We start from the raw sequence: 24029 nt of genomic DNA on the forward strand, positions 1-24029 counted from the left end.
AGTAGTGAATGTACCTGCTCCATTTACACACAACCACAACCCAACACATAAAAAAGTAGACTCTAGGAACATCTGCTGCCTGAGAACAGTGAGGGGGTGACTGGCTGGAAATGATAATAATTAGATATTTGAGAACTTACTCAGGGATGAAAATGGGACATATCAAACAGAGAGTAATGACAGAGCAAGGAGACACAACAACTTGAGCAACAGGTTGAACAACAGCAGTGACTCTTAATCGCACAGTTGTGAAAGTATTTTATTTGAAACCCGCTACATGTGCATGACACTGGAAGGAAAACAGGGGGAAACAAACTGGAAGGCAATCACTGGAAAGAAAGCTTGTAAATTATGACCTGGGGATGTAGATAATATAACTCCCCCCCCCAATGTTTCCTGTGACATCTTTTGCTGTAGACATGAATATTTGCTGCATGCACACACACTTTTAGTGCCCAGTAAAAATATTTATGAGTCTCTTGTTTCTCTTACAGTTGTGTTAGATTTGAATGCTTCTGCTCCTGATGTGTAATATTCAGCTTTGTTCAGCCATATAATTATTTTCCACTTCTTATGATTGTTGTCAGTGTGCTATACACATGGTATATAGGGCTGAATGTATGTTAAACAAGTGCTTTGAGCAGAACATCAAATTCCATTCAGCAATTTGCAGCGTTGTGTAGCTTCGTCAGGAAGAACATATCGCACATTTTATTCAAGAGTCAACACATTGGTATGTATATTATTAGGGTGTAATCTTGGGGTGCAATTGCCTCCTTCTTTTTGTTTTAAACTTTCTACATGTACCATTTTACACAAAACCTAAAAAATAAGGAAGTTTACAATAAAAGACATTTTTTGAACATTATATAACATTTCAAGGGTCACTTTGAAAGCTAAAAAAGGCCTCAATTTACATTATTTTTAGTGTAGTTTCTCTTTTTTATAGTTGTAAAACTATAAACTTGTAAAAAGAATCTGGTTTTATATATTTAGATTTGCTTGTCAGATGTGTATTAATAAATGTCAATATTTAGCAATTAGAACTGAAGAAAATGTCCTCACCAAGGTAAATAAAGCAAACTAAATGAAATCCTGTGCATCACAGCAGATGAGTAAGGCAACATTACAAGGTAAGCAGCACATCAATAGAGCATATCCAAGCTTATAATTACTTAATGGCACTTTGTATTGGCAATTTTACGATTACTTGTAAATTAAGATGGAATCAAAGGTGGAATCAAACTAACAATCCCAATATTTCACCTTTTGCTCTGACCCCAGCTTGTTTTTCAATTTCCACAATAACTTATCATTTCAGAGTGGCGATAACTGCTCCCCCCCCCTGAGAATACTAACATCATATCCAGAGTATTTAGTATTTACACTTATGGCTGCAGCAGAGATGGCTGACATTTGCCTCTAATAAATGAGGAATCAGCTGATCAAATAACACGCAAATAAAGGCACAGTAGAGGTTTCTGAGCCACTAAAACACATGTGAAACATAAAATAGCTCTGATTTTCTTAACACCAAGCAATCTCTCATTTCTAAAAACACTCTTCATTCAAGAAATTTCTTTAACATCCATCTCTCACATCCCTTTTTCTAATTTTCAAATCAATAAAATGTAAACAGTTTGCTTTAAGTAAGCATACAGAAGTGGTTACAGACACTCATCACAAGTTAGCTGAAGACATTCACATTTAAAAACACAATCAAGCCCTTGAGTGACAAGAGTCTAAAATGGACTATTACAGCATGTAGCAGGAAAACAGGGCAGGAAGTCGACCAGTCTGAATAAATGTGAGCTTAACAAATATTATCTTGGTTATAAAGTCTGCTGTTAAAACACCGTAGTACCAGCTGAGAATGTGATGAAGGAAAGGTCATTACATTGACAGAGCTTCCTGCATAAATCAAAAGCATGGTTGTTTAAATTTCTACACTTAGAGGCTTTTTCCACAGTAACATGAACAAGTCAACAAAAATGACCATTTAGGACTCAAGTATTTAAAAAAACAACAACTCCCTTTTATCTTCCTTTTCCTTTAAAAGTAGTAACCAGCACTGTTCACAGGCAAAGGTTATACACTGACCTTTACAAAAATATGTTATTATCTTTATGTTTTTAAATTCAACTCATGGGTTGCCTTATGTCTTAAGTGTCACTGCTGCCATGAAATATCACACATCACACACTGGATGCAAGCACACACTGACAGCTACGAGTCATTTCATCAGTGATCTCCCACAGACACAGAGAAGGACACTTGTGGTGGCATTTGTTTCAAAACAACCGCGCAATCAGTAACGCACAGGTCAAATTAACCTCTGATTACCCCCGTCTCACTCTCTCTGCTGAAGTCCTCCAACACACATGAGCACTTCCAGATGCAAGCACAGCGATGCAAAACCTAGATTATAGATCTGAGAGTCCCTCTGCGTGTTCACTCAGCTCCATGGTGTAATAGTCCAGAGGACGCCTGCGAATGGAAACAACAACATTAACACACACGCGCACAGACGCACACACAGTGGAGCCTTCAGAATCTACAATTACACTACAGTTTCACTCAAGTTCAAAGTATTTGAGGAGTTACTGATAAAATTTTATAATTTACCCTTGTCATTGTCTACACACTGCCCTCAACCTGCCTTATCGACTGCTACCACTATTTCAGTCTATCATTTGCCAGAATGATTTAAACCTGTTTAAATCCACCGGACTGGCGGTGCTCTGGCTCAGGTTAAAGCTGGGGTAGGCAGCTGTTTTCCTGGCATCATTGAACAAAAATGCCACAATAACTTAGCATATTGTAATTCAAACAGTCTGAGAGAAAACCTTTGCATCTCCTGTTGGCTCCGTCTTCCTGCTTTAGAAAATCTATCCTGCAACGGGAGACTTTTGCCAATCACAGATCATTTCAGGGAGAAGGTGTTCCTATTGGCTGTTTTAAAGATGCAGATTTCCTCAGATGGTGAAAACCTGATTCAAAAGGTGGAAAATCCTGCACAAAATTCCACAACTTGTAATACATTTCGAAACCTCCATTGCCCGACGGTGTATAGTACAAAACACGTGTGAACACGTCCAGGCTCCACACAGAGCTTCGGGCTCATTATGTTATATGTCATGACGGTCTTATTCACAGGTGGCAAAAAGGGCATGGTGACAAATAATTGGGAATAATTTTTGAGGGGGTAGTGGCGCATGTGTGTGTGACTTTTGCTGGCTTTTTGTATTTTGAAAATGTCAGATATGGATTCAGCATCCTTAATAACCCCCCAAGCCACTCCAATATCATCCAAATAGGCCAAGCAGTTGCTGAAATATTGTCCATTGTGATTATGCTAATTTTTGGGAATTATGCTAATTGTCCAATATATGCTGGTTAGCCCCTGACACTTTCTATATGCTGGAAAACCGATACTTTACATTTCTAATATAAAACTTTGGTTTACTTTACTTAACATTTCTGGGTTTATGTTTCTGGCAAGTAGACTAGTTCAATAATATGGTGCCCCGCTCCCAGAGAAATCCCCCCGTCCCCCCCCCTTTTTTTACTGTTAGATGGCGTCGGCGCTGCCTCTGAAGCCTGGGGCGCTCTGCCCTGCAGCCACGGAGTCCTCAAGGGCCATTTTTGGGAGGGGCTTAGTGAAGTGGAACGCAGAAGTGAAAAGAGAGATGAAAGGTTTTGCATTGTTTATGTTCAACTTGCCTTCCCCAGCTTTAAGGTTTGGGGATGCCAGTGATGCCGGAAACTAAAAACTCACCAGCTCCCATTAAGTTTGGTCCACAGGTCTAAACTTTTACAGAGATATAGATGACATGATGTAAAAGGTATGTGGTGATTTTCATAGTTGTAACATGGAGCATGACCTTGTTAATGCTAATGCTACACAAGAACTAAAACAGTAATTTTCCCTTCATGTCTGAGCTGATGTAGTCTAGGTTAGGTTTTATGTGCATGCTAAATGAGCACACTACAGTATGCTGCTTCTCAAAGTCCACACATGCATTCTGGCCTTACAGTTCTTCTGTTACAAGCTTTTTTATTTTGGTATGCCAATGACAAATTCTTTTAAGAAATTGTGATTTGAAAGGGGTTAAACAACAACCACAGCACGGCATGTATTCATTTCCGAGTTAAACACACTGATGAGGAGAGTGATAGGGATTAGCATTAGGAACAAGTTTTTCCAGCCAGGAAAATGTGAGTAGAATATTGCGGTCAGTGGAGGAATCGGTATCTCGGCCATGGCCTTCCCCCCTCTATGACTGTTCTACGTTAGTGTAAAATATTAAGACAAGAAAGAAGGTCTTGCTCTTAAATTCTGAGCTACAGTCAGACACAAAAACCTTTTCCCTGACATTTAGTGCTGACATTTTACACTTTAGGTAAATGTTAGTTCTCTGACAGACTGAAATATTGTCATAAATATGGATTAAAAATACACACAAAAAACCCCAAAATCTTTAAAATGACTTTTTAACCTCATATTTTCATACACTTCAGATACCTCAATGAATACCTGTATCCAAATGTCACAGTGCACAAGTGCTTAAAAAGGAGAAACACACACAAAAAAAACACAACAAAAACTGAAATCATGAGGGCCTGAAGGTGGCTCCTGTATTTTTGCCTAATCTTGGTGCTCTTTTTTGTTGATGGGCCCTAGTTTTACCACATTTAAAGGGTCACTCTGCAGGTTTAGCATTGCACTTTCAAATGTGGCAAACATGAACGAAACTCATTTAAAAAAGAAAAACTGAAGCAGCAGAGGCCTGACTTGTAGTCTCTAATATATGTCAAGTTTCAAAAACATTGGATCCTACATTTCCCACAATGCAACTCAGCAACATTGTTTGTTAGACCCTTCGTGTCTGATACATGACCACATCTTAATGACATCATCAGGGTTATCAGCTACAAAAGACATTACACAAATTGCTTTACTTTGTTAAAGGAATGGTTTCAACATTCTTAAAAATACTTCTAGAAATCTTTAGAAAATCGATACCACTGTCTGTACAGTAAATATAAACCTAAAGTCAGCAGCAAGGTTAGCTGGGCTTAACATAAAAACTGAAAACAGGGGGGAACAGCTAGGCTGACTCTCTCTAAAGGTAACAAATCTAACAACATCTCTCAAACTCATTATGTATAAATTACATCGTGTTTATTTCATCTGTACAAAAAAGTGTAAAAACAACAAATTGCTGTTTTACAGGGGGTTAGTGTGTCAGACTATTTCTTGGTTGGGACTAGCATCTTCCTGGAGTCTTGACATACTTTGGTTTTTGTAGAGATTAACACGAGATGATTTAACAGGTTTATTAGTGAGCTTTAGACATATTGTTACATTTGGACAGAGCCAGGCTAGCTGCCCCCCGTTTCTAGTCTTTGTGCTACGTTAGGTTAGTCACCTGCTGGCTGTAACTTCATAATTACCATGCAGACATAAGAGTGGTATGAATCTGCTTGTCTTACTCTGGGCAAGAAAGAGAACAAGCTTACTACCCAAAATGTCAAACTGGATGCATGGAGACTGTTAGCATAAATCCTAGAAGAAGGGGAAAGACATAGCCTGGTTTTGTCCAAATAACAAACTATCAGCATCTCTAAAGCTCACACATTAACAGGTTAGAAAGGTGCTATAGGTGTTGAGTTTCAGTGTTGGACAAAGCCAGGCTAGCTGTTTCCTGTCTTCAGTGGTTTCATATTTACTGTAGTCCAGACATGAGAGTGAAACCAATCTTATCAACAAGCTCTCAGAAACCAAGTAACTGTATTACACATTTATATCGGTTTCTCATTAGACTGTATATTCTGCATATACTCTTATAATTATGACAACAGTACTACTAGTTCACACCGTTATCTGAAATATATCATATTTATTTTAGATTTTTACACTTATTAAAAAACAGTACACAGTATCTTCAGTGACAGGTCTAACGTATAGGTCATTAGTCCCTTTCCTGAAACTTACTACTTTTTATATTTCCTCCTCTAACATTTTAGATTTGTGCAACCCCAAAGGAAACAGACCAACAAACCCACAGTGTGAGCTCTCTTGCAACCAAAGCCTTTTCTAACAAAAAGAACGAGGGAGATAAAGGCAGTGGCCTATGAGAACAAGAAACAAAAGTAACAGTGCAAGACTCCCAACAATGAAGCTAAATGAGCATTACTGACTCGATTAAACACATTTGTTTTTAAATATCCTATTCACAATGCCCAATCACTGTGTAATAGAAAGAAACATTACAAGTCAAAGGGTTAAACTAATTATGCTTTGTGACGATTTCCAGCAAACCAGCATCAGTGTGCACGTGCAGCAGCGAAAAGAGATAAGGAGAATAATGCAAATAATAAGACTCCTCACCTCCTCCTGTAGAAATATGTGAACAAAGCAGCTCCTAGTCCCAGTAGCAGGAGCACAGCTACTATCAGCCCTATCTGTAACCCCAGGGCAGACGCTAGAAGAGAGACAAATAAAAACTTAGTTACACTTTCTGAACAAGTTAACATGTTTAAATACGATTCAAACATCCTGATTATACTCTAAACCAGGAACAGATTTAGTTTCCTACGGTGTTCACATGTGCATGCACGGCTTAATGCATAGACAGACACTTTTCCTCCATGTAACAGACTAACAGTGCAAAAGTGAGTATAACAGAAATTCAGATTTTTTTTCATCTAAAGGGTTAAATTATGTTTACCTAAAAAAGTTTTACTTGATTACATTTTCACTTTATATGGTATTACTCACATATTTCAACTTAAAATGGCTGTAATATGCACCTAACGCATTGTGTGTTTCTGCCAATACATCCTCCTAAATGTTTCACACTGGACCATTAAGTACGTTCAGGTCATTTTAACACACCATAGAGCAGACTCAGAGTGCAGCAGCGTATATAAGAGCAGAACGGAGTTACAGAAAGTCATAGAAAGACTATGACTGTCCTTCTATATTTTTCATGTCCCTGCTTATGGAGGTATTTCCCTATCTTTAGTCAAGAACTTGGCTTCCGGCGAGCTCCAGCTGGTCTGTCCACATACATAAAGGAGGACCGGCAAGAATAGGCACTCGGTGTGGAACATGCCGATTTCCTTCCTTCTGTTTCTTCAGCAGAGTGACAGGGGGTGAAGAATGGGCCTGTTGGAGCTCGCTGGAGGCTAGATACAGGATTTGTGTTGGGCTCAGGGGGTCTGAGGGTCAGCCCTGGGCATGGTGAGCCTACTGGAGATATCTCATTAATTCAGAAAAACAGAGCAATTTTTTTAAGTTCAATTCAATTCAATTCAATTCAATTTTATTTGTATAGCGCCAATTCATAACAGAAGTTATCTCAGGACACTTTTCAAATAGAGCAGGTCTAGACCGAACTCTTTAAAACATTAAGTGAATGCAATATGCTTCCGTGCCACCATTCAAATATAAAACTTGGGATCCTCAACATTGGTGGTCCATGTTGGCCAGTGATCCGCTAGACTCGGTCATGAACCATGAAAGTGACGTTGTTTTCCCGTCTAGCACACCGATGGGAGGCCACTGTGCTATAAGGCTACTATTATACAATAGGTAGTTATTACAGCAAAACTACGGATGCTGGTATACATTATAACTGTCCTTTTATTCCAAAACTTGTCTAAAAAGCAAAAGAAGTACATATAATAAAGCAATTGAGGGCGGGGGGGGATGAACGCGCCTGCAACGAGGCTTGCTTCCTATTGGTTGGGGGATTTTGACAGGGTCATTGCACGAAAAGATCCAAGAGCAGAGCAGAAATCAGAGAGCAGAAGTTTCCCAAGCACACAGTTTGAAAACAAGCACAGCACATCTGAGTGCAAGAAGGGGCTTTTTGAGTGCGAGGGCAGAGTTTTTAGGGAAAGCATTAAAAATCTGCACGTAAGGGGCGCCCGGTTAGCTCAGTCAGTAGAGCTGGAGGCCAGGGTTCGAATCCGGCCTGTGGCCCTTTGCTGCGTGTCATCCCCTCTCTCTACCCACCTTTCCTGTCTATCTACTGCTGTCACTATCCAATAAAGCCAATAAAAGGCCCAAAAAAATAACTTGATAACAAAAAAACACGTAAAATGAATAAGTCACGTTCTCAAACTAAAAGACAACGCTCTTGAATAAAGATAGGGAAATACCCCCATACCGAGAGCTTGAAAGAGTGCTTTTTTGCCATTTATGGCACACAAATCAAGAGCTACATGCTTTGAAACATTCTTTAATGCTTCAATGCGATAAATGGCTGCTGGAGAAAATCATTTCTCTTCATATGAACATTTTATATATCGTCTCTGTGATGTTTGGGGGAAAGGACTTTATAAAGCTCAGTTATCACGGAAACGTCCTTTTCTAAGAGAAAATTGCTTTGGACATTCCTGAATTACATAAAATAAGACATTATTATGTTCTTACTTGCAAAAGATCACAAAAATGCTACTTAATCTTCCAGATGCCTGCGTATATGTTAAACATGCAAAATTACTCATGACCATATATCAACAATGAACAAAAAACAAAACAAAACAGAAATTCATTAAAACATGATGAAGTGCATGCCACCAAAAAGACTGTGATGAATATCAAATCAACCACAAACGGAAATGTGATGTGATACTTAAACCTAAGGAGTTTACTGGTTATAAAACAGTTACTTTATTTAATATTCAATTTAATACTGATGCCTGTAAATTACCTACATAAACACACAAGACCATCCGAGACAAGACTGGCTATTTCTGTAAAGTTTATAATGAATGCCTGTCACCAGGTTGGACTAGGTCAGATTGCCCTTGAAATAAATAAAAGGGGCAATGGAACACGACTGCCTTTGTCCAGAGGGGCTGCCAAACAATGAAAGTTCCTTGTTGCAGCTTTAAATCGCTCTGTCAAAAAATTAAGCTGTTGATGGAACAAGGGCTTCAATACCACTTAAAAGAAAGTCACTCAAGTGGAATTTCTATTTGGCTTAGAAGAATGACAGTTTTCTATTCAAAACAACCAACAGGGTCTCAAAAACTTAAAAAACTAACTAAATTTCTTTTGAGATTGTGTAGCCATTTAGATGCTAAGCATTTAACCATTGTCTGTTTCTATCTGACCTTATATTAAACAATCTTATTCTGACATTTTTTGCCTTCTTACTCTGCATTCAGTCCAAACTTATCCATGGAGACCTGTTGAGTCTGTCTATTGCCAAATAAAACAACAATAGAGCTGTATTTCTTGGATGAAATATAAAATCCTTTGTATTTTTTATCTAGTTTGCTTTGTTATGGAACATCTTCTATGGCTGCAGATTAATAGACCAGTGTGCAGGATTTAGTGGCATCAAGCAGTGAAGTTGCAGGTTTCAACCAACTGAACACCACTCGTGTCTGTATTTGACAACCTGGGAATCAGAACAGGCTGAGAAAGTTGTACTAGGAACTATGGCGGGTGCAAAACTCCCAACTCGAAAGGCCCCATCTAGACGCTGTACATCAACCACAAAGATCTTACCACAACTTAATCTCTTATTTTTGTACACAGACTTCATTATACATACAATCTACAATATATGAGATCATTTGGACATACGGGGGAAACTCACCACCAAGGCTGCCACGTTTGATTGTATGCAATTTATCTGAAGACCCCAGACACCACACTGAGAAGGTTGAACAAGCTGGATTTTAACATCCGACTACAGACTAATAATTCATTTTTTATGACTCAAACTTTATTGAGTTTTAATTTTTACAACAAACAACCAAAGGCAAAATTAAATGCACAACTGTATGTGTTGATAATGAAATATCAGAGTGAGGGCACTAAAATAAAATAATAAGGATAGAATTATATTTAAAAGAAAAAAAAAAAAAAAAAAAAAAAAATATATATATATATATATATATATATATATATATATATATATATATATATATATATATACACACACACATACATACATCTCACACACACACACACACACACACACACACACACACACACACACACAATATAAAAAATTAAATAGACAGTCCATGACAACAAAATTCTCATTATATTTATCAATGTTGTTTATTTTACTATAGGATATTCTTTCAAAAGCCGCTACTTTGCCTAGCTCTGTAAGCCAGTCTTGATACAACGGGCCATCTGCATCTTTCCACTTTCTCATTATCATCTGTTTGCCAATCATTATACTTGTCTGAATCCAATTGGCTAGGGGTTTTACAATATGGGCCATGGGCTTAGGGCTGCCTAATATGTAAAGACTGCGGTTAGGGTTAAGGGGTTAGGGTTAGAAAAAAGAGAGAACGGACACGTTAATTCCTATATAGATGATCAGAGAGGTATCAGCAGGAAAAGTGGAAAGAGTGAAACTGGGAGGAGGCTGGTGTGCCGGATCGATTACTCTGCGTCTCCGGTCGACTGGGATAGTTCACTTCTAATGAAGTTCATGGCTGCCTCGGGATTGTTGAAGCGGCAGGACCTCTCTTGTGTGTCCATTCGGATCGTGGCTGAATACTGAAGAGCAAACTTCACTCCACGTTGGTGCAGGACTTTCTTACACTCCCTGAACGCATCTCACTTGGCCACAGTGCCCCTGGAGAAATCGGGAAAAATCATGACTCGCTTCCCCTCACTTAAGTTCTCCTTTCCCCTGAGATGTGCGTAACACGCGGTCTCTGTCCCCCGACCGTATGAATCTGGCAATCAGTGTCTGACCGTTGCTCTTGTCTTCCGAGAGGCGGGGGCCGATTCTGTGAGCGCACTCAATAAACCATCCCCTCGAGGGTGTGGGTATTTCCAGCATTTTGGGTAAAATCTTCTCCAAAAACATGATCGGGTCACTTGTCTTGAGCCCTCAGGAAAGCCGACAAAGCGCAAATTATTGCGTCTATTCCGGTCTTCCATGTCATCCAGTCTCTCGCGGAGAGCCGCCATCTCGTCTTTAGTAGCTGGGGGGTTAGCCTTCAGGTGGTTGTCGGACTCCTCCAAAAAGCCGAGTCTCCCCTCCACCTCACTAATCCGTGTCACAAGAGTTGTTAGTTTCTCCTCCATCGATGAAGTGGCTTTGCGTATTTCTCCCAAGCTCTGGAGCTCACCCGATATTTGTTTCAGGACAGAAAAAATATTTGCAATATCTTCAGCGACGTTACCTGACACCGTCTTCTTCCTGAGGCGCCGGTGAATTAGCATCATTGCTAGCGCTGGCGACTGGCATGCAAGCAGTGTTTTTGGGGTTCTGTCGGACTGAGCTTTTCAACCTGCTCATCGTTGTTTCTCAGGCCCTTTGTCTATAGCCTAGACCAGTTTTGGGTAGGGAGGTGCCTACTATTTATGTGACTAACGGATAAATGTATTAGATGCCCTGACGGAGTACTCGGCTAAGCAGCCATTATCTTCACCGCGTCACTTGACTCCCCAGACTAATAATTAATTGATAATTAGCTAATTAGCTAACTTTTGCAAGTGATAATGAACTAGCTGTGACACCTAGCATCTAAACCTCCTGTGTGTGTGTGTGTTTTGTTGTGCTGGTGAGCTGGTGTTATGGAGTCAAGAAGGTGCTTACCTGTGCTTGTGTAACGGTCCGTGGTTGGAGCGGAGCAGACGTCTCCCTGCGCAGATGAAGGATTCATGTGTGACGTCTGGATGATGAGGGCCTTCTGATGGTCTGACAGTGCCTGGATGTTCCCCCACACTCGCAGCCACCCGGACACACAGGAAAAGTTGGCTCCTTGAACACAAACGGACAGACAAATGTTGATCTACATATAAAAGTGTTCAGGAGGTGCTTTAGCTTAGTAGATATATAAATTCTGTAGCCGGAAACGGGATATGGCAGTTTACATTTGAAGAGCACAATTATTGTACATAACTCTAAATTATTTCCTTTGGTGAGAATAAACATCCAGGGTGCTAGAGCAGCGTTTCTAAGTGCTGCTCATCTCTGATATGTTATATCTGAGCTTAATTCATAAGTCAAATGCACCTTCTTACACCGCTGTACTCTCAGTAAAAATAAACTTGTACTCAGCATGTTCCTAGACCTAAACCACATTTCTGTATCCCTGCTTTACTTTACAGCTGCTACTGTGTTGATTGTTATGAGTCAAGTTCTCCCCCAGAGTTGATCAAGTAGGTGGTCTGTAATCTTTTCTTTCTTTTTCACTGAAATCCTTTGAACGAACACGCAATTTTTCAAAGCTCAGGGACTAGCCAGTCATTTCTTACATAAAAAAAATCAGCCAGATGTGACTGTTTCAATTTATACTGAATGAAAGTGCCTTACCTTGGAGATACAAGGCAGAGATACCACAGTGACACTTCTGCTCCAGGTAGTCGGCAACCTCAGCCACTCTCTTCCCCTGAATCAGAGCACTGCAGTCTGGGACAAAAGGAGGATGTCAGCTTCAATGAAGGCATACTCACTGCATTATTACACTACTGATACATTTTGACATTTTGAATTCAGACAAAAATGTCGTTTTACATGAATTCCCACATAATGGTTTAATCTTCTTAGCTGGAATTGCTTCCTTCAGGATTTTGGGGCATTTTCACCCTGACAATTAAGTAGGAATGCACCATATGGATTTGTTTTCCAGCCGATCCAATAACTGATAATTACCTGCTTCTCATGGCCTATACCGATAAGATATCCAAATAAATTAACATTTTTGTATTTTAAAAAGGAGTTCATGACCTGCATTTTATGTACAACTGATGGTAAGGCTAAGATGAAGTGAGCGAAGATGGATGATTTAATATTCCATAGCTCTGTTATTTGTTAACACAACAAAAAAAAACAACAGTTTCTTCTAGTGGTAGTTATAATAGTAGAAGTTCATAAAAAAACTTAAGCATAAAGCCTATCAATCGTTTAGGCATGAGAATTCAAAATAAATTATCATTATTATTATGGACCGATAATTATCGGTTGTGATATAATTATTGGGATAATTCATAATAATATAGATTTCCTATCATTGGCCAATAATTTATCTGCCTCAGCGATTAACATGCATCCTTACAATTACGGTACACGGTATTAGGAAACATGAGATCAGAGATGCCCTAACTTCACGCATAGTGGTTTTAAATAGCAGAGAAAAGTTTTAAGTTAAATCTAGTCAGTTTATTTATATTTGCCTAAAATCAAAAATTTGCTTACATATGACATCCTCTATCGTTAGTGCATATTTTATTCAGTTTTTGAATGTTTTAGTTTTGTTAAGTTAAGATTCCTTACCTCCTGACTGCTCCTGCCAGTCACTGGACAGGGGTCCGAGGCAAAGGTCAATGTGACTTGAGAAGGCGGAGCTCGGACAGAGGTTGGTGCTGTGAGGTGTGGGCGAGGAGCTTGTCCAGGAGGAGGGGCTCCTCACCTCACAGCAGGAACACCGACTGAGCGAAACAGGGCCATCTTCCACTGACCTGCATGCAACAATACATGAATACACATATGTAGGTAATAAGGACGATAAAGTCAATAAAGGAAGTCTGTCTCAAATGACGTAAAACAAAGCAAGATTTTTTGGGGGATTGTTGCGACCTTTGCTCTTTCAAAATAGGTTAACGCAATTCTTTTAATACACAAAAATGCTTTTCAATCAACTGCACCATGCAATGTTAAAACGTTGTATAAACACATCATTTGCAGCCTGTATCACAAGCTTAGTCTGGCTCTCATTTAGCCTGATTCTGGTGACCCTGGCTGTAGAGTGGTTCTGTTAACATGGACTTACTAATCCACCTACCAGCATGTTCAAATATAAGAGATGAGGACTGTTTTTGTATGATGAATTTGATGCAGCTTGTGGTTGCCAAAGCTATAGAGGAAAACTGCATACAGTGTAAGAGAAGTGGCTGATTAGTGTTTGATTAGGTCAATCTGACCCAAATGTTATACTATAATAACTATAATTATCAGGGAGCCAATTCTCTCTCTTTTTTTAAATTTGCAATCATCATCTTATCTCTATAACTATAAAAATAGTGTACTGACAAAGCTGCTTGGTGTTGTCCTCAGCAGCAGTGATATAATATGTGCTGTTGTAAAAAGGCAACACTGGGCCGATCACTGTCAGAAATCCAGGGTTTCCCCCAGGAAATTGGTTGATAGAGCTGATTGTGACTGATTGAACTGTTTAACAACCAACATTTTCCACCTGGAGAAAAAAAAAAAGGTTTCCTTTTTTCTTTTTACTACCACTCCTTCACGCTGCTTAATGTGAAGCACAGGTGAAATGAGTAAGCCTGATCAATCACTGCCATCTGCTGAGCTGAGTCTGACAGATCCTGACACATTAAACGCGTGGCATTTGCTGCATGAATAACACCCTTTTTCCTGCTATTATTTTCGTGAAGATTTGGCATTTCACAATGGTTCTGTTTAATTCAAACGTATTAAATTCTTATGATGTTAATAGAGGCACACTGCCAATAACTTTTAGGTCATATGAGCTTCCTGCTGTACTGTAGAAGACCCTAACAGCATAGCAGGTTGCTTACTTTGGCTAAAAAAAATTTTTAGATCTCTAATGTAAAAAAATAATTATAATACTAAAGGGAATAAAGTTGCTGTGGTTAACACTTCTGGCTGAAAGAGAATGAGCTTTCATATTATAAAACTGAGCAGGAACCAAGGTGCTTTGACAAGTCTGTCGGTGGCCTTGACCCAATTAAGATAATTAGATGAAAGCCTTTTCATCAGTTTACAACAATGAGATTACAGCCTTAATGGGGTTTAAAATGTATCATGACTGTAAAAGTTCAAACACTTGTGTGTTTACCTGAGAGCTGGAATAATTTGTCTCCCTCTGGTGGTGGACAGAGAGGAGAGTAGCTGCTGGTTTTCACTGAACACAAGTACATCTCGGAGACTGGAGTTGGTCAGAGCAGTGCCAGCTCTACAGACACTGAACAGGTCATAGCACAGGACTACCGCTCCTCGTACCGGCACCGTGGAGCCCTCCATGAAAGTCTGATCTATGCAGGGGAGAGAGGAGGTGTAGGAGTAGAGTGAGAGGTGGTGGGAATAGGTACAAACCAAGAAAAAAGGATGCAGAGGGACTATGGGAAAGAGTCATCTATCCCAGAACAACAAAGTGTCCTACTGCCCCACCCCTCACCTGCTCCAGTGACATTTCCAACAATGTAAAATCCATCCTGGTCAACAGATCCGGTCAAAGGTAGGGCAATGACAGTCCCACTGCGCTCCTGGTCAAACACAGTGAGCACCAGGCCCCTCAGGTCTGTCATGGGGGGCCCGTGAAGCTCCACAAAGGCCCTCTGCTGGCTGTGATTGGTCCAGTGGCCACTAGCCACCTCACTGATGACCACACCCTCAGGGGCTGGAGGGGGGCGTGGGCAGCTGTTCTCCCTCAGAGGGGTGGGTGGAGCCACCTGTAGGGATCGATACATTTCATACAGTTATGATTTTAATGGCTTTAAGAAGGTCACGTTTTGTTTCGCTTCTGCTTACCACAATGTGTCACTTTGTTTTGTGTACAAATTAAACAAATTAAACATAAAATGTTTTTGATTTGCTAGCAGGTGGATTTTGCTGCATTTTCAGTCTTTGTGCTAAGCTAATCAGCTGCTGGCTGTAGCTTCATATTTAGCATACAGATATGAGGTATTAATCTTCTCATCTACCTCTCAACAAGCAAAAAGGCTAATTTCACCAACATTTCCCAAACTATGCCTTTAATAACTTTTTTGTATTGGTTATAAATTATATGAAATATATTTCTTATTTGTTGTCTTAGTCTTTTGTCTCAGAGGTTAATACACACTCCTGACTGTTCAATTTCTGCATGCCCCTTGCAACCTTCGCCATTTCTACTCACTGAAAAAGCAGACAGGTCATAGGGGTAAAGGCCTCTACAGCGGCTGAGGGCCTCATCGCCAGGCAGAACCTCTGGATCCTCCAGCAGAGGCAGCTGTCCTGGGGTGAGAGCTTTACTAAGCTCCTGCGCCTCCTTATCTGATCCTCTCTGCCGATACACGACTGCATCCAGCAGGCCTTTGGTGGGGATCCCCCTTGTGGCTGATGGCGGGCCAAGAGGGCTGCGATAGAGTGCCACAGCATCTGGTCCGTTCTGGATGGTATTGGGGGGCAGGCGGAGTGATGGAGCTGGCACCAACCTGTCACTGCCCAGCAGAAAGTAGCCCTTAGAAGTGGTAAAGTGTCCACTAAGACTGATCTCCCTGTAGGGTCTGTTGTTGTGCGCACTGAATAGTAGTATCCAGATGCCTTGCAGGGAGACACGGCGTCCTGATGGGTGCCACAGCTCGATGTACTCGCCGTCCTCAGCTGCTCCAGGTGTATCTGTGTTCAGCTCATTGATCAGGAAGTCACTGTTTCCCCAGGGTGGGAGGTGAGGCGGTGAATCTGTACCTCCTGGAATTACTAAAGCATAAAAGGAAGGTATTAACAAGCTGCTGTTAAAAGAATCGTTTGACTTTACTTCACAGCGGTTTTTGTACGGATTTAACAAACAACATTTAAGGTGTTATTTAAAGGCTAGTTGCTTCCAGTCTTTGGGTTAAGCTAAGCCAGTACTGACGTGTCAGGGGGCGCGCGATAGGCATGGGGGACTGACGGAGGAGGAGAGATGGAGAAGTTCCTGACAGGAGTAAAAAGAAAAACGGAGGAGACGTCAGAGGCAAGAACAGCAAGTGACGGTAACCGACATAAACCTAATAAGACCAGGAAATAATGTGAAGCCTACATAGCCTTTGGGTTTACAGTGAATACGGTCGGAAATGACAGCATGAAACCAAACAAATTCGCTCGATGCGTATCGCCAACAGGCCGGACATTTTGTGAGCGCAGCATCAGTAAATAAAAACGCCTCCTACAAACACCGCCACATCGCAAGGTGCAAAAAAAACCTCACAGGATAGCAGAGGAGCTAATACTCCGTCAGCATTGGACATGGTCACAATCATAGGTCAGAAAAGAGACACTGAATACTGTCTCTCTGTCCAATGACACGATCGGGAGATGTATATTTGACATTTCAGACGACCTCCAAGAACAACTCACAGAACACCTAACAGATAAACGTTAAATATAAGCAATATTGTTGCAAATTTTGCACACAAAAAAAACAAACATTAAAAAGTCATATCCCTGTTTGAAAATGAATAAGCTGATGAAGTTGAAGGGTGACCAATGTTTACAGTTTAAAAAAGTTTTGAATGTTACTGTGTTAAGTCTATAAAAATGCACATCCCAGTGAATCATTTGCACTTTTTTCTCTGTGTTGAGAATCACACAGACTGAGCAGTCTTGTTTAAATGTTACAAACTGAGTTAATAAACTGAACTTGGAAATGGTTTTAAGTTGTTGCAGATGTTATCTCAGCTCATTTTATAAATCTACTGTGATAATCAGGTGATTGTATGCAGAATGCTGGTGCCAGCAACTCATACAGTGGTTTGTACAGATAAATATTATCAGGTTCTCAATACTATTAAAATTCAGGGGAGGTGTGAAAAAATTTCTGGTGGGCATGACAGAAAATAATTGAGAACCACTGAGCTAAGCTAACTGGCCGCTGGCTGTAGCTTCCTATTTAACAGGCATGGCAAGAAGTGTATAAGAATTTCCCAAAAGGCTTTTTGTTTTATCGCTACAATATTGCTTAAATAAACATGTAAAGAAATTCATTTTGCCTAATAGAAAGTAACAATTTGATTTAGTTGTAGTCTATTCTTTACTGGAAACACTTTGATGACATTTGTGGGAAAAAAAAATATAGCATGGAAATATATCTGTTTGACCCCTTAACTGAAGCCTATCGAAAATATAAACAACACCCTTTAATTACATGCAAAATGAAAGTTATACATAATGTTGCTCCTCTGTTTTATGGAGTGTTGTTTTTCAGAAACAAACACTATAAAATGGAGAGACAGAAGGATCTATCTTCTTATAATACATAAAGTGACATCTATTTTATATATTTACTACATTAATATAATACCTAATAAAAGGCAATAGATGGCACTATTGCATAATTATGTTGCATACAACTGATCTCAGAAATATAAGCCTGTTATTATTTGTTACTTATGAGAAGAAGAAAGATGGTGAGGCACTCTGTTGTCATTTTTGATAAATACTGTGAAAATAGAACAACTGATGTTTATTTCATAATTTATTATAGAATATAGCTTAGGCCGTTGGTATGCAAATACATTGGCTGATGCCAATAAATGTACTAATATGAAGCTACAGCCAACAGATGAGTAGCTTTGCATAATTGCTAGAAGCAGGGGCAAACAGACAAGCCTGGCTCTAAAGGTCTGCTGGCAGTAGCTTTATATTTACCATACACAGTAATCAAACTTCTCATCTAACGCTCAACGGGAAGGAGATTCAGTGTATTTCCCAAAATGCTGCAGTAGTACTTTAAAGGAACTTTAATGAGTTACACATGTAAGCTTATAGTTATAATTACCATGTATACTATTTTGTAGTTAATTAAAGGTACCCTATGAATATTTTCACCATTAATGGCACTTCTTGTAATGACTGCAACAGAAAAGTGGGCCTTGTACATTCTCAAGTCAGACAAATGCCTTCTGACGTCTGCCCTGTGGTATATGAAATTTAAACCTGGATGTTAAAACCTGGAATGTAAATGTGCGACTGGAAAGACCCATTTTGGCGCTGTCCCCGGACAGAGGTGCTGAAATTCTAACGGTAATTCCAGCAGGGTCTTATCCTTATATTCAGTTATAACATTGTACTCACTAATGTAATTGATAAGACCTGGAAACATGCCAACATTGCCACAACAAAGTCCAAAGGGGCAGGAAACGAGCAGTCACATGACCACAGAAGTTGTGGACAACAAAGCCAGATTATTTAAACCACTCGTTGGTGTTGCTTGGGAAAACTGTGTACGTGCACAAGTGGGTTAAATGGACCTTTGTGTTAGTTCATGCAGAGCACTGAAGTCGCGCTCACATCAGCTGACCGGTGTCAGGTGTGTAATTAATGCTCAGCATCATTGGCTCATTGATACATCATCCTTTTTTGGCTACCAGCTGACCAGTAGCATCCAATTACGTTCATTCAAGTGTACTAGGGAGCCTTTATAAACTGTCAGTTCTCACCATTACTCTGCAGATTCCCTCATGCCAGCACCGCTTCCGGCTGCAGCTCCCTCCACCTCCCCAACGTCCTACTTCTGTGACTGAAGGGTTGCTATTGTTGACTTGCTCATTCAAAGAGCAGATTCTTTACCACAAAATCTGACTTTCCGAATGTGTCTGACTGCAGTACTGTCGAACCAACAGCCTTTTGTTTTCTCTCCTAAATAAATGTGCCTAATTTGGAGGTTTTTATTTAAACCCCTTCTTATCTGGGTGTAACCCAGGGCAGGGTTGACTTGTTGAAGATTATTAGGATCTTGAGGTAAACAGCTGAGGGAAAAAAATCACCACAAGGATCATTTCGTAGCTGTTCTGGAGCTCATATCACATGATCTTCACAAGGATGTCACTTTATCTTAATCTTATTTTTGTGCTGGAAAATATACCTTGTTAACTTATTATGTGACTTATTTTTCACTGTCACATTTCGACAAATCTAGCTGCAGCTAACAATACTGAACATTTTGCTTATCATCTGTTCCAGGGATGGGAAAGGAGCCCACATGGTATACCACAGGCTTTCCTTTGATTTGAAATAATTGTTCCAGTGATGTAGCTCTGGGATCTTCATTCTGAGCTGCCACATTTATGAATCGCTTTCTGAGAATGACTCATCCTAATTTTCTCACACATTATCTTGCTCTCACACGTTATTAAGTCATGGTCATGACTTAATGATCTTGTTCCCACGCATCATTAAGTCATGAGCACGCATTATATTTTGTTTCACAAATCACAGGGTCTCTTAACTGTCTACATCTCTTTCACAGTATCAATTTAAAATCACATCTTTTAGCATTTAACCACTTGTTTTTAATATTATGTACACACACATTTATATATAAAACTTTAAGGCTGAAATAGAGATATATTCAAGCAGACACAGATGAGACCAAGGTTGCCATGTGATGTGTCGTTGAGATTTTTTTTTTTTGTGGGCAATTTATAGTTTAAATTAGGAGCCTAATGTAACACATAGCAGAATTATATAAGAGTAAAACAGACACCATGTAATTCTATTGTAATTTAGATTTAAAAACACAATCTGTGTAACTAATAGCATGTTATTAACTTGTTTGAATTAAGTGTATATTGGCCAAGAATTATGTAAATAACTGGTGTTTTTAATGCTGGGGCAAACTGGACAGTTGATGTTGTTGTTGTAGGAACTTGAAGCAACCGCACATTCATTCGAACACTCACCAATACTGTGAGGGCAGATCTTTGGCCAGGGGCACTGGTTGGGCTGTCCAGGAGTTTGTGGGGCCTCCCAGAAGACACCAGGATCTCTGGCCCAGGTGGCCACACCACAGCGACTCAGATAGAAGCCTCCCTCTCTCAAACTGACAAAATAATGGCATCATTAAGAAAACAACCCTTACAAAATTCCCCTTATTTTGAAGGGTTATAAAGCCAGAGCTGGTTAGTGTTGGGTGACACATTCATATTTTGTAGTGTACCATAATGCTACACAACAATATAGCCTTTAAATACAAATAAACAAATTGTATGCTGCATGTGTAATTAGTGTTTAACCATGCCAACTGTGTGGCTCTAGGGATCCAGGGTCAGTTGGTGCAACATTTTGGTTCAGACTGAAATATCTCAACAATGAGTGGATACATTTTGTACAAACATTTATGGTTCTTAGAGGATGAATCCTACTGACTGATTATTATTTTATTCTTGAGCCTCCAGCAGGTTGATTTGTGTCGCTTTTAGTAAATGTCTTTTACATGGATTACCATGAAATTTGGTATACGCACCCATGTCCCCCTCAGGATTAACTGTAATAACTTTGGTGATTCCCTGACTTTTCCTCCAGCACCATCATCAGGGCAATATGTGTCCAATATTTGGTTTATAACTAAATACCTGCAAAACTATTGACACTCCCATCAGCCTCAGCTGTACTTTATCTGTGCTGCTAATTAGCAAATGTTAGCACCACACTATTGCACTTAAAAGACTAGACAGCTCATTCTAAGGTAACAAAAACACAATGATTCATTACAGGTGCACTAATGAAGACATACTTATGAATATTATATTCCATTTCTGCCAATAAATCCTCCTAAATGTTACACACTGGACCTTTAAGTACAGCCCCATAGAGCTACTAACATGGCTCTAAACCTTAGTCTCGTTGCATAATGCTACATTTTTTATTCAGAGGGGTGCTAATTAAACTTGATTGTCAGATCTGATTGCTGTTCTGCAAACATCCACTGAAGTGTCTTTGAGTCAGTGGGAGTGTGAGCCTACACTGCGATGACACACGCCAAATAGGAAAAAATGTATCAACAAAGAGGAACAGTGGTCACAAGCTGACCGTCTCCCCCACTGAGTGAAAACACATTTAACAGAACGTGTTTCACAACACTCGAAGCTGTGGCCTCGAGTATAACCACCGCACATTACTAACACATCTGTTAGTCATACGAAAAACACATCATGAGATTCACTAAACGGGTGCCGATTCTTTCTGCCTCAATGTCCTGGGGTGGCTTTACTTTTGAAGTTAAAAGGAGTGGGAAACTCTAAATTATCACAGTGTCTTGCCTGTTGCTGAGCTGGTAGGGCTGTCTGCCTGGGATCAGAGTCTCTGTGAGGTTGGCACTCGGCTTGTTTCCGGGTCCAGCAAACACAAATGCATCTAGAGGCTGTATCTGGCTCAGTGGACTACCCACAGGGAAGTCTGAGGCTCTGCCACTGTAAATAGCCACTGCCCCCGACTCGTCTCCTAAGAAGAAAGCGTAACAGGAACAAAGAATTTACAATAAAACAAAAGTAAATGAATGAAAGAAAACAGACCAAAAGACACTGACGCTCTGCATAGCTTCCACATGTGAGACCTGATGGACTAAAAAGCTGAAACCATCATACAATGATAAACTTATAGTTTGGGCAAACTGCATTAAACTAATGTATCATGACAGCACACTGACCTTTCATGTAGTTCTTCTCTATGGTCATGGAGATCAACCCACTCCTGGAGGTGGTCCGACCCACATCCACACTCACACTGACCCTGTCCGTTTTCCCATCCAACACGAGCAGCACCAGAGGACCAGCAGCTGGAGCCTCTGTTAGTTCCACAAACCCGTCCACCTGCCCGCCTCCCAGCTTCAGCTCAGTAATGACAGGAATGGTTGCCGGGGCGGCAGGCGGGGTGCAGTTATTCCTCTGTCCTGGGGAGGGTGAGGACACCTGAAAACCCCAGCGATCTTCGGACAGTAGGCACCTCTCAATTGACTCGTCCCCCTCTAGTGCAGTTTCGTCCTCAACAAAGGCCGGCTCCCCTGGCGTCAGAGTTTCAGCGAGGAACTCTGCCCCTCCAGTACGGCGGGTCATGTACACCACGGCGTCAACCAGCCCCAGGGCAGAGACGTTCATCTTCTCACTGTAGCGGGCAGCAGATGTGTGGTAGAGTACGATGGCATCCGGGCCGTTCTGGACTGTGTTGGGAGGCAGGAGGATGGCCGGTTTGGGCAACATGTCCACTGAGCCCACCAGGAAGAATCCTCTGTCATCAGTGCTGTGGCCTTTGAGGTCCAGCACCTTGTAGGCTATATTTCCATTCCCATTATAAAACACAAGGGTGTAGCCATCCAGTGAAGCCCGCTGTCCACTTGTGTGATACAGCTCTACGAACTCGGTGGTGTCCAGTCTCGGGTTGTCGGCATTGATCTCGCTGATGATGAGGCAGGGGTCACCGCTGACTGCCACAACCAGGCACAGACAGACCACAAGGGCCACACTGACCACCATGATTTACAGCTTTTCTCTGAAATGCCTGAACAGGAGAGAAAAAAAAAAGAGGACCACCAATTGCAATGCTCAGTAAAATAACTGAGTGAGAGTTCATTACTGTGGTTTTATTTAAAAGGACAACAGAAAATCTGAGCCACAGAAAAGCACCGACTACTGTATAAGCAGCGTGTTCACAGTATTGTGATCAAATCTAATGTTTACTACTTGCAGACCAGACTCCCTAGAAGAGAACCCTCATAATATCATGAATGAGTCTTCTATGAGTCTATTTTTTGTTCATGGCGACATTGGGAATGCACGTCTTCTGCATGAGTCATGTAATGTTGCGAAACACACTGGCAAGCAGATGGAAACTTTGCATGAAACGGCGAAATGTTTAAGCTGTGAATAAATAGGATTTAAGTGACTAAATGGACACATAACACTGCGTAAAACAGCCGCTTTGACGTGTTTCAGGACGAGGTTGAAACGTATGTTGCAATTTGCCATTTCCATTTCATCCCTAAATGCCCTGAAAATCGCCACAGCTCCAACGTTAGCTATAAAATTGTGTCTTGAAAGAAGCTACGTTAGTTTCCACGACAGTCCCCCTCTCTTTTTCGGAAAACCACGTTGGGACCGAGAAAGACGTCTTTTAAGATGAAGAAAGAGTCTATGGAGTTAAATAAATTCTGCCCTGACATTATCTTCCATCTCACGACAGTTTGATTCCGGTCACGGTTTAGGGTGCTATGCATGCATCTTTCCGTCGACAAAAAAAAAAAAAAAAAGGCTGTCAATCTGCTTTCTATCAGTGCCACACAAGGTCCTTAAAAAAGCCCTCCGTGACTTACCGTGATATTCCCGGTTCCTCGTCGGCCAGGTGTCGCTTGTTGCACCGTCGAGAAAAAAAAAAGTCTCTCGGTTGAATTTAAAATCGCCACCAGTCGGAAATAATTTTGGTAAAGTTTTGTTTTCTGCCCTCCGCCGCTCCCTTCATTCACAAAGCAGCACTTTCTCCCCCCGGACTGTGGGCGGTCAGACTGACTGAGGGGGATGATGCCTGCCAGGGGAAGCT

At 40.6% G+C, this 24029-nt stretch overlaps 1 protein-coding gene across 2 annotated transcripts; it reads right to left on the minus strand.

Annotated features, from left to right (window-relative positions):
* Positions 1 to 241: 241 nt before the first annotated feature.
* On the minus strand, positions 242 to 24029 carry si:ch211-183d21.1 (uncharacterized). Of its 2 annotated transcripts, XM_051418495.1 has the most exons (12): positions 23806 to 24026; positions 22147 to 22994; positions 21761 to 21941; positions 20402 to 20541; positions 15877 to 16439; positions 15157 to 15430; positions 14818 to 15013; positions 13275 to 13459; positions 12315 to 12410; positions 11595 to 11759; positions 6395 to 6488; positions 242 to 2487 (listed from the first exon to the last, which is right to left on the minus strand). In XM_051418495.1, the coding sequence occupies exons 2-12, from the start codon at positions 22967 to 22969 to the stop codon at positions 2424 to 2426; spliced, it is 2781 nt and encodes a 926-aa protein (XP_051274455.1). In that variant the 5' UTR covers positions 22970 to 22994; positions 23806 to 24026; the 3' UTR covers positions 242 to 2423. The 2 variants fall into 2 exon arrangements, with proteins under 2 accessions (XP_051274455.1, XP_051274456.1); XM_051418496.1 differs by lacking the exons at positions 242 to 2487; positions 6395 to 6488 and adding an exon at positions 10136 to 10622 and having other exon boundaries at positions 23806 to 24029.

Source organism: Dicentrarchus labrax, unplaced genomic scaffold, assembly GCF_905237075.1.
Source record: "Dicentrarchus labrax unplaced genomic scaffold, dlabrax2021, whole genome shotgun sequence".
Taxonomy (NCBI): Eukaryota; Metazoa; Chordata; class Actinopteri; family Moronidae; genus Dicentrarchus; species Dicentrarchus labrax.